The 12624-nt window shown below is 34.7% G+C and overlaps 1 protein-coding gene across 2 annotated transcripts in view; it reads left to right on the forward strand.

Moving 5' to 3' along the window:
• PIP5K1B (phosphatidylinositol-4-phosphate 5-kinase type 1 beta) overlaps positions 1-12624 on the forward strand; it is a 345785-nt gene that overhangs the window by 123249 nt on the left and 209912 nt on the right. For both annotated transcript variants that reach the window (XM_007498579.3, XM_056806233.1), the window contains exon 3: positions 3002-3067. In XM_007498579.3, coding sequence (XP_007498641.1) covers positions 3002-3067 — 66 coding nt within the window. The remainder of the gene's footprint in view (positions 1-3001; positions 3068-12624) is intronic.

Here is a 12624-nt window from a genome sequence, read left to right on the forward strand (position 1 = left end):
GGTTTTTTCATACCATAGATCTAAATTATTAGTCTTCAGTTGATCATGGACCCCATAGGTAGGAAAATTTAAAATGAGTCATGTACAGAGGCATTTTGCATTTATACTCTGGTGACCAGAACCTGTTCATTAGTTGTCACTGACTGAAATGATATTTCTGAAAAACTAGCATAGCAGTCTCAGTGTAAAGACTTGATATTTTGATCGAGCTGTGATTCTATTTCTGTAATTCTTTCTCCTACACTACACAATATCAGCTCACCATGCTAGAGTATTCTGATGAATTTTAACTGTTGCCCTGTATGTCCCCTAAAGAATATCTACTCAAAAACTGGTAACCCTTCTCTTGTACTGAATATCTTTGGTTGAGAACATATAAGGAAGCCATCCATCAAGATATGTTGCCACTATGTAATCTACATTCAAATGATTCCAAAGTCTTTTGTAGTTTCCAAGTGTACCACATTTCTTCCAGACGATAAATGTCACATGTAACTATGAACCAGTGCTTTACTCCAGGGAAGACTTCAGTGTGGATATTTTTGTCATCATTAAAGACCTTCCTCTACCCTCCTAAAAAGGGTCATTTTTCTAGACACCAAAGAAATCATTAGTTGAAAAATGAAGCAATTAGCATTGCCTTAGCTTGGGAAGTTATAGAATGTATGCTTTCATTTAGAAATGAATTCATATGGATACATTAAATATATTCAAATAAAATAGAAAAATTAAAAATTCACATTAACATTTGGTTTTTTTATCTGAAAAAGACAGATAAAAGGAGTGATTTCATTCTGAGGAAAGACATATAAGAGAAAGAAGCTAGGAGATCAGGTTACAGGATACATCTCTTTTTTCTGTTTGGAAATATCATAGTCAAATGTTTTTATGGCAATCCAGATGGAACCTTTTGCCCTACAGTCAATGGAGCACTGGATGTGGAGACAAGAGCCTTGGTTTCTAATTCCATCTTTGACATTTACTAGCCCCGTGAATAATGGACAGGTCATTTAACCTTTCAGAGCCTTTATTTCCTATTTGGAAAAATGGAGATTACAAAATTTATACAATTTATTTCACAAGTTATTAAGTGGAAAGAATGTTGCAAATCTCAAAGTCTCATATAAATGTGAACTTTATTATTAAAGCTCTTGATGATTTACAAACATTTTGCTCACAAACAACCTGTGTAACATGCCATTGAAGAATATTATTCCCATTTTACAGATAAGAAAACCAAGGAACTTAGAAGTTATTTGACTTACCCACACATATTACTAGTTAGTGAGGGAGATCTGATTCAACTCTACTCAATTCAATTATATCTCATTTTATTTGTCTACATACAAAGACAGTCACAGAACTCAGAATTGAATTTACAGAAATAGAAAACACAAAAACATGTTTTCATATATTTTAAGTGCCTATAACAAAGTCAAAAGTGTTGCTGAACTCTGGCTCATGCAGAATGACTATATAATATAAAAGTGCAGAATAATTATATAATCTATACCTAACTTCTATTGTGATAGAATATACACAGTATATATGTATATATATATAGTATATATCTAAGTATATGTCATGGGGGAACCAGCCCTCATGGAGTTTGGGGGTTCTTGGCTGGATGATGGCATTGGCAAATGAAGAAGATGGGAGATAGTTAAAGTTTTTAAAAACCTGCAGTCAGGCATCACAGAAACTGCTCCACTCAGGCTCAGGCTGACTTTATTTTTATAGACTCAAGAAGTACACATCTACTTGGCACACAGTTTTATTTTCAACATACATGCTTCCTTATAGGTAATGGAATAAGTCCATTACAGTCCATACATTAACTTTTACTAAATCGTTTGATTGACATTCTATAATTATCCTATATACTTTGATTCCATGCATTCTAAAAAGAAACACAAAGTTTTATAGAAGATATATGTATTCTCATCATGGGTAACACAGTTAGAGGTCACTTTCTCAGTAACCCAGGAGGTACCAGACATGGGGTAAAGCTAAGAATAATTATTCCTTACACTAGTCAGTTACATAATCAATCAGACTTCTAAGGATACAATCAGCACAACAGTGTTGCCAAGCCTGCGGGGTTAAAGGGTACAATCAACAACCCAATTTAAGTATTATTCCAATATCAAGCTTTCATTCTCTAATGTTTTACTAAGGTATCCAAGACATATTGCCTAGACTGCAGTTAACAAAACAATACAGTGGGGTGAAACATACCAGCCTTTCCAAGAAAGGCAATTAATATACAGTACAGTTTTGTTGGGGGGTTATGCCTAAAGGGGGTCCCATCTATGATCCCTTATCTAAATAGGTACATAGGAGTTCTTAAATCTGATTTTGTAAGTAGAATCTCTTGGCAATATTCTAAGGGGAATTTCCATATCATTACATATAAGGGTGGAGTTTTCTTGGAGATGAGTGAGAATAGTATTTGTAACAATTCCAATAATAGGGGGTGTTAATAAGAGAAGAGAAGGTCTAAGTGGGTATTTCCATCCTTCCTGGGGGTCACCGTGCAGTTCCTAGTTTCCACCTGTGAACATATCAGACAGCGTGGATTTGATGGCTCCCAACAAGTATATATTTTATCACAATGGAAGTTACATATATTGACACATGTATATTTTATAACCACATATTGTAATATATAAATATATAGCATATATGCATATATAGTTTATCACAGCAGAAAGAAACTTTGTAACAATAATAAACATTTTGGATTTATATGGTGTCTTTATTTCAAAACATATGCAAATTAAAATACATTTTCCCACTAATTATGGTTCACCAAAAAAAAAAGTTTTGAAAGGAAGGAGCATGAGTTTTCAGAGTTTTCATGTAATCTAATCCAGTTGTTTCGATTAGGAAATACTAACCAAAATGGAAACTGTAGGTAAGAAACCATTAAAAAAATAATCTATGATGTTGTACTTGATTTTACAAACCTAAATAGGAACATCTTCATGTTCTCTCTTAGATGTCTGCCACTGAAAATGGAGATGCGATATCAGGAAAACAAAGTGAGGAAAAAACCTATAAGAAGGTAAATGTTCATTTTATTTTCTCTTAATACCTTCCTTGTGGTAAAGAATATCTTTATTTCCTGGAAAGTAAGCAGGTTATGATGACTAGGGAACTGACCTCAAAGTCAAGAAGGACCTGATGCCAGGTCTGCTTGACATATACTGACTATGTGACTCTTAGGAAGTCATTTAACTTCTCAATGCTCTGAACAACTCTAAAACTAAGCTGCAGAGGAAGTACTGACCTGCAACAATCACCTCCTCTAAGTCCAGTGAAATAGCTAGTCCAATCCTTTTCCTTATCTCTATTTTCAATATTATCCCAGCTTAACAGAAGAATAATTTTTAAATTTTTTTTCCTCTAAAGCAGTGTTTAGGATATATTCTCCCTGCCCCAAAGTTACTCATACCTCCTTAGTATTCTTTAATTTAGCCTTTATTAAGCTCCTACTATATCCACATACTTATAAGTACTTACATAAATAAAAAAGACAAATAATGTCTTATATTTAGATGAAGGAAGTTACATGAGGATATACTGATTTGTTCTCCCAACAAGAGCCCCTTAGTCAACTATTTCTTGCCTCAGAAACAGAGGAAAACATTTTTTCTAAGTCTTTATTTCCCTTTCCCCTAACTTTATGCCTTGACCTTTATTCCAAAAATTCATCAGTTCAGATTTACCTAATTTTTTTTTCCTTTTCACAGTACATTTTGGTAAACTTGACCCTTTGAAACAAAAACATTTTTATGCATACATTATTAGGAAAAATAAGTTCCCAAGAATGTTGGATGTTAATTCTTTGTCATTACAAATTGCCCATATTATTTGACATTCCAGACCTACATGATGTTACAGTACTTCCTCAGTAAGTTGTGTGCTCTGAAGGGAGTAGTAGGGATGAGTATGGGGGTTAGAGAAAGGAAATATATTACATTTTCCTATATATGTAACTTTTTTGCCAAATGTCTGGGCATGATGATGAATTATAAGTCTATATTTAAATGCTAGACTATCCAAATTTAGCAAGATTACTTATCAGAGCCTCAGACAATTGGGAATGAATTTTCTCAGTCACAGAAATGCACAAAGACCATCTATTAATGCATAGAAAGATTATGATCTGTATCAATGGAGGCCTCACATTGATTAAATTATAGGTCTTTGAAATGCCAAATTCAGTGCTAGCCTGACCACATGAAGTTCAGAGAATTACAATATAGCTTTGGTAATTGCAGTTTGGTTTTTACATGGACAAATGCTTTCCCTTGCATGTATATCTCATCCAGCTAACAGATAGCCACATGAAAAGACAAGAGGAATATTGTCACCCAATCAGAAGTATAGATTAAATATGGAGGAGAAGGAAATAAAAATTTTCATCTCATCACTTGCTATAAATATGATGCTTGATAAAAGAAATTTACTCTATCATATTCCACTTCACCTCAGATAAAATGCCATCTATTAAAAGTTGTCAAATTTGAGTCCAGGATGAGTTAAAATGCATGCCAAACAATGAAAAGTCATGCATACTGCTATTCTGAGCTTAATTTTGACAATGTAATTTTGACAAGGTAATGATGTGGTAGCTTCAAAAGAAAGTGACTATGCCTTCATAGAGTAAAGGAACAAAGAAAGGCTACACTAAAAAAAAATGTGTACTCTGTCTTGGGAAAACAGATAAGAAAAAAGTTTTAGAAAAGGTAAATATGGTCACGTAGCCAGATATTCTGAAGGTGAATTTGACATAAGAAGTGGATAATTATATAAAATTCTAATAATATACTTTTAAGAAATCCAAATAAACTAGAAAAAGAAAGACAGCTTCGGGAATCCATGTGATTTCAAAGAGAGGACTCTAATCAGCTCCATTTTAAGACAGACATACAAGATGAAAGGCGGTACACACAAACAAGGATGACCTGAAGGGTGTCGTAAGCATCTATAAGAATAATATCAGAAAGACTAAAACCCAAAATAGACTAAGGCTTTCAGAAATACCTTAGAAAACTCAAATGGATTTACTAATGGTTACTGAAGGAAATTAAAGACCAAATAGCAACATCAGTGTCAGTAATCATTTGAGAAATTGTGGAGAACAGGAGAAGTTCTGGAAAAAATATATGGACAAAGATTATTCTTGTTGTCAAAAGGGGGAAGCATTTTTCACTATATAAATGATCATAATAAAGGCGTAGAAGGAATAATTTTCAAGTTTTATGCACGACACAAAAGTAGATGGGTTTCCTAATCATATGAATGACTGAAACAGTACTTGAGATATTCTTGACAGTTTGGAATGATAGGCCAGAATGAGTAAGATGAAACATAACAGGAGTAAGCATCAAGTCCTGCAATTAGGTTAAAAAAATTCAGTTGCACAAATGATAGTACTTTCATTTAGTAAGGTCTAAAGGTTTTAATTAAACATAAATGCAGTCAGAACCCAGCATATTTATCCACTCTTAAACTGCATTCATAAAAATGGAATTTCTGCATCAAGAGGGTCAACAATTCTACTACAAGGTGGGCAATATTTAGAGCACTGTATTCTGTTCTTGTCAGTCTATACAAGTTTTAATTAACTACTAAGTTCCAGGCACTATGCTAAGGATACCAAGACAAAAAAATAGCATTTGCTTTTATGGAATTCACATTCACATTCTAAAGGGGGAGAAAGCATATATATGACTGGGCACATTCAAGATAATGTACAGTATAAATGGAAGGTAATTCTAAAGGGATGTATTTCATATACAAATTACAAAGCTTCTAGGGAAGGGCACGTGGACTAGTAGGAAAGCAAGTCACCATGTAATATGAGTAACAATTGAAAAAAGTGATGATGATTAACCTCTAAAAAAGAAAACTTTGCAAATAACATGATAGCTGTCTTCAAATGTTGCTAAGAGTAACAGACATGTCTCCTTCAGATGGTAGAAGCTGGACATGTGTGTGGAATTTGAAATAAGGTAGATCTTGTGGAATTATGATTAAAATTCTCTGGAAACCATATCTTAATTTGTAAGTATTTAATAATAAAAAAGCAGGCCAGAGAAAGAAAAGGCATGTGGCCAACCCCTCCTTTAGCCACCTTCCCTCTGCAAGCCAGCCCCAGCCCCAAGACTGACATCACAGCTACTCAGTCCAGGATTCCAAGTTAAAAAGGCTTACTTCCCCTTTATGCCCTTTGTGATGTCCCTTTCCAAATCTTCTTTTGGTGGACTGGAGAAATCTGACCTCACTCAGGACAAGAGTCTTCTAGACATCATGAGTCAGCTAACATTTAGAATGGCCTCAGAGCACTCATGTCCACTCTTCTCTGCCTGACTTTACGGAATTACTTAGTTACTTCACTATCCAAGAAACTTGTTTACAGATAAACAAAGAACTTGTCTCCACTCTCAATGAGCAATGAGGGAAAAGGCACATTGTAGCTTTACAATTAAGATTAAATTTCTTTCCCTTTAAAATACAAAGGTTGTCTTAGGTTGCCAGAAAAAGGGGTCAGGTTTGATATTAAATTCTGATAATCCCCCTCTGATTCTTTGGAAGAGAATTAGTCTTCTGAATGAATCATTCCATATGTGATATCTATACAATTTAGGTTTGTCTCACCAGGATATTTAGAGGCCCAAAGGTATTATACGTTTCATGAAGGGTCTAACTATATTTGAGTGTTTCTTAACATATTTAAAATTATTGGGGGGAGCTGTGTGGTTCAGTGGATGTAGCCAAGTCTGAAGATGATAGATCCTGAGTTCAAATGTGGCCTTAGATACTTCCTAGCTCTGACATTCTGGGCACATCATTTAATCCCCATTACTACTCTTCTGCTTTAGAACTAGTACACAGTATTGATTCTAAGACAGTGGTTAAGGGTTTAAAAAAAGATTGATAAGTGCATTGACAAGGCCATGAATTATCCTTAATTATTAGTTTTCAAACAAAAGCTAGATAATGATGTTGTAAAAGAGATTTCTCAGGGGAAAATGTGGGTTAACTGGGTCTTCTCCATGCCAATATATGTAATCCACAATGAAATTCCTTTTGTTTAATGAAATATATTTTTTTTATTAATTTCATTATTGGTTTTGGTTGGTCACAATGAACAAGCCAATGTCATAAGTAAGATTTTTATTCATATCTGTTGTATTTCACCCTGCTTCCTCCTTTTAAAAAAAATTTTTGATCAAGTAAACAGATGATAATCATATAAATTAACACTGTGGGAGGTGCTATTGGAAAGTCACAAAACAATTATCTTAGCTCTTAAAGGCATTTAAAATCTAGTTGGGGAGACAAAATAGACTGTTGATTGGGACAATTCTCTATAAATGCGCTTGTTTTCATGGGTTCGGGCAATAAATGCAAGAGGAATTCAGAGAAAGTATGCATCAGAGTATAGTCACCAGATGGAAAACACCAGCCTACATTTGTTTCCTTCACTCTGCAGCCTTCACCCTCCAACTTTCTTTAGACCAATCTGACTCCTGGACAAGAGAAAAAAAAAGGTAAAGAACTGATTGTTCAGTCAGTTCAGGATCAAATCAGTCTTGCTCCTTGTCCTTGTAACCTGATTGTAGGGACTGGGATTTAACCTTCTCTATTGTGCCCTAGCCCCATACTTCATCCTCATATCCCAGTAATTGGGTCTTGATTTTGTTCCTCCATGCCTCAATCCCTATCTTAAAACCTAGTTCCTTATTACCATCACGAGTTAACAATCTTTAATTGTATGAACCTAGGCAACCTATAAGATGAGGATAATAATAGCTCTGGTCTCACCCAGTTGTTTTGAGAGTCAAATAAGATAATATATGTAAAGTAAATCACAAACCTTAAAGCACTGTGTAAATGTTAACTATTATTATTTTCAGACCTCTGAAAAACTGGAGACATGATGTGAATAATAATAATAACTTATATTTATACAGTATGCTTTAGTGCTTACAAAGCTTGCACCTTTTATCTTGGTTGATCCTATTGAAGTGGGCAGTGCAAATATTAATATCCTTATTTTAAAGATTCAGAAACTGAGGCTCAAAATCATCTAACATTCTGATTCTGCCACTTACAAAACTGTATGAATTTACTGTTTGAGCCTTAGCTTTGTAAAGTAAGGAGATTGGACTAGGAGATGAACAATTAAAAGCATTCCCATTCTCCCATTGTGAGATTCACTCAACTCTATTAAATGGTGGGGCTGGGATTGAGATTCCTGTCTTTTGATTTCTTTCAGTATATTGCATCAACTCTGCTATAGCCACTGAGTAATGTCTGTTTCAGCTGCCTGTTACTACTCAGTGCCTACCTGTATCTCCACTTGATGTTATCCATCCTTTCTTCTAGACTGTGCTGCCACAGAGGGGCTGTGTTTTGGCCCTTCATAATCTAACTCATCTCACTACCTTTTTGGTTGCATTTACTGACTTTAAAGAAGACACTTGTTTTTGTTGACTAAGAAATCGTATGACTCCTCTAGCATAGCGAAATATAGTGCTGGATCTAGCCAGGAAGACTCATCTTCCCGAGTTCACATCTAGCTTCAGATAACTTTCTGAAGAAAAAAGTATTCCCAATTTCCTTACAAACTCAGTACTGCCTTCTGCAAGAGGACTTCTTATCAAGTCAGTTAGTACTGCCTTCCCACCAACATAACTTTGCATTTTTATTTTATGTGCACATACACACAACATATATGTAACTTATGAGACTGTTTGTATGGATATACATTTAATATTTCATAAGTGAAATAAATATATGTAAAAATAATAGAAAAAATGATCATCTCCACAAATAAAACATGAGTTCGTTGAGAGCAAGAGCTATTTCATTTTTGTCTTTGTATGCCTAGTACCTAACAGTGCCTGGCACATAGTAGGCCTATAATTTATCAAAGTATAAATATTCATTGATAGATTTATTAAGAATAACTATGACACTGAGCAAATTGTTTAACCCTAATTTTCTGGCCCTTGCTGCAATATCTGGCTCAGTGTTGATACTAAGGCAGAGGTAAGGAGTTTTTTGTTTGTTTGTTTGCTTTTTAAAACTTATCTTCCATCTTAGAATCAATACTATGTATTGGTTCCAAGGCAGAAGAGTGGTAAGGGCTAGGCAATGGGGGTTAGATGACTTGCCCAGGGTCACACAGTTAGGAAGTGCCTGAGGTCAAATTTGAACCCAGAACCTCCCATCTCTAGGCCTGACTCTCAATCCACTGAGTCACTCAGCTGCCACCTAAAGGTTGTTGTTTTTTGTTGTTGTTTTTTAAAAGAATAGGTATGGCCATCTTTACAGAAAGTAATGTTGTTTTTATCCATTCATTACTGAGCCCCTAGCATTGTGCTAGAATTCTGAAGATGATATAAAAAAAGAATTTTTTTTCTTTTCCCCCCGTTTTAGTACAGATAATTTTGTGGAGGATCTCTATTTTTCATTTATACTGCATAGACTAGTTGACAAACTATTTGTCCTATATTAAATAAAATCAATAATAAAATAAGATGAGAACTTGATGGAAAATGTGACAGTCCAGGTTGTATGTTACTTTCATCTTGATAGGGAGATAATGCATTAATGAAATATAATAACAATACAAAGCACCACATGATTAAGTGTCATTTAATCCTTCAGTCTCTACCACCCAGTTCAGGCCAATAATAGTTAATTTCTTATTCCTTCTACAAGAGGAATATTGTACTCAGTAAGATGTTCCTCTGAGTGGGTGGACTAAGCTACAGAGCAATTCACCAGGTTATCAATAACCTAGTATGATTAGCCTCAGGTAAAACGTGTTAGTAACTCCCCCAGGGACAGTCTTTTCATCTATTCATTTTCTTTCTTCATTCTTCCAATAAGAATAATTAACATTTATGTAGTTCTACTAGCCTTGTAAAGAGTTTTATAAACATTATCTTCTCTAATCCTTATATCTATCTGTGAGGTAGGTATTTTTTGTTATTGCCTTTTGACAGATGAGGAAATTAAGGCAGATATCAGTTAAGTGATTTGCCCAAGGCCACATAGCTAAGTGAGTGTCTGAAGCTGGATTTGAACTTGAGTCCCTGATTCTATCTCTCGCATTCTAAGCATTGTGCTGCCTAGTGGCCTGTTATTTTTCAATAAAGGCATTTATTTAACACCTACTATATGCATAGCATTTGTCTAGGTTAAAGAAGAGGGAGTTTATAATTAAGTTGGGGAAACAAGGGGTGAACACAGTTAATTAACTCTCAAGAAATCTATGCTTAAAGAGTTAAAGTGTTTGATCTACATAATTAAACCTATAAGAGTTGAGACAGGATGAAGATAAATGGGGACTAAATCCTTAGGGAAAACTTCATCAAGATAGTTATTCTTTGATTCTAAGAGAAGAGCTTGCATTTATTTAAGACCTTCCTTATGAGATCAAGAGTGCATTCACATTTTCTGTGTTTAAAAAATGTAATTTAAAATAGCTTTTTCTAATATAGGGGGAACCTAAGTATTTTTACTCCCTCCCACATAGCCCTCACTTTATTAATGGGACTAATCATAATATTAATAATGGGAGGAGGTATAGTATAGCAGATAAATGGCTGATCTTAAAGGATAGGTACCTGGATAATATGCAGGGGGAGAGAGAAGGGCATTCCATTTAAAACTCCACCAGCAAAAGCATGGAGTCAGAGGTGGAAGGATATTGCAACCTATTTGGATTATCAGATGGTCCCATTTGCATAGTTTGATTGGATAGGGTCAAATTTTATATGTGTGTGTGTGTGTATACACACACACACACACTAGTGTCCTATTTCAGCTCCAGTTTTAGAGCAGGCTTTGATATGAATTCCTTCTTAGGATTATCATTATGCCTCCTTTTTTCTGACTCAGCAGAAGTTGAGGCATCTTTCAAATCTGGTTTCAACTGACATTTCAGAGATTATAGTTGTTAAGCTTGATTACACAGAGCCTTAATGGACTTAATGGACTAAGAGGACTGATGGGGAAATTGGCAGAATTCATTTCCATAGAAGAATCAGTAGGACTTCTTGTCTGCATATGTTTCTTCCTCTATTCTTGCCTCCTCTACATCACTTTTGTCCTAAAGTCATACAGAGCCCACTGTGCCTCTTGACTTTCTAGTCAATCATTTTAGCTTTTTGGCTACTGCTTATAACTTTCAAAATGGTTTAGATTATGAATTTGATGTGTTATTGGCTCTAGGAAAGTACTATTCAGCCTGTGGGAATTTAGTGAATTCTTCTTGAATAGGTGAGTCTCAACAACTAGATAGTGACCTCCCCATGTCCCCGACTTTCTTTAAGACTCAGCTTGGTCTTTCTTCTTTGCTTCTGCTCTGCTCTTCTTTAGGCAGGTTTTCCTAGTGCCTTCAGTGATCAATGCTTTCCCCTCCCAAATTTACTTTTACCTATTATATATATATATATATATATATATATATATATATATATATATATGTGTGTGTGTGTGTGTGTGTGTGTGTATATATATACATACATACATATACATACATATATATGTATATAGGCATATATCTAATTATTTATATGTTGTCTCCTCAACTAAAATGGACATTCCTTGAGAGCAGAGAACTGCTCTTTTACTTTCTATTTATCCCCAGTACTTCACATTGTGCCAAGAACAGGGCATTAAATAAATGTTTTATGACCAGTAACTGGCTACTTATTGACATAAAGCATGCTTCAAGACATAAATCTGGTCTCTGAATCCATATTCCCCAACTAAAAGTTCTAATGACCTCGCTCAAGGCACAATATCATGACTTATAAGTGCATTGTATGATTGACTCGGAGTGAGAAAGAGCCAGGTTTGAATTCCATTTCTGATCTAGCACCGTGACCCTCAATGTGTAATCTCTCAAGGTCTCAGTTCTGTTTTCTCACCTGTGAAAAAAGGATAATAGTTGTACAGAGTCCTCAGTCCCAAATGAAGTAATGAATGTAAAGAGCTTTACAAATCTTGAAGCTCTCTATAAATGTCAATTGTTTAATATGGTGTATATATACATATATAGGTATTCTGTATATGTGTTGCATGTACATATGTGTTCCGTATAAGCACATGACAAATAACAGTAGATCTGTACATGTATGTTGTACACATATACATATGAATACAGACATATCATAGCTAAGATTATTAGTTGAAAAATATTTCCTCATCTGAATTCTGAGAATTTGTCCACAAGTTTCCCACAATAAAATCAAAGTCCAGAACTAAAAAGTATATATGCAAACACATACAGACAAAATATGTGTGTGCCTATATATACACACATATTTAATTCCATACTAGTGAAATATCCAGACCCATGAAATATGTGCATATATGTACCCACATGTGTATATATATTTCATATATTATATAGTTCATATGCATGTATTATCTAGGGGCATCTGGGTGGTACAATGAATAGAGCACTGAGCCTAGTGTCAAGAAGACTCATCTTCCAGAGTTCAAATCTAACTTCAGACATTGTGTGAACCTGGGCAAATCACTTAATCCTGTTTGCCTCAGTTCTCTCATCTATAAAATGAACTGGGA

Source organism: Monodelphis domestica, chromosome 7 (genome assembly GCF_027887165.1).
Source record: "Monodelphis domestica isolate mMonDom1 chromosome 7, mMonDom1.pri, whole genome shotgun sequence".
Lineage (NCBI taxonomy): Eukaryota > Metazoa > Chordata > Mammalia > Didelphimorphia > Didelphidae > Monodelphis > Monodelphis domestica.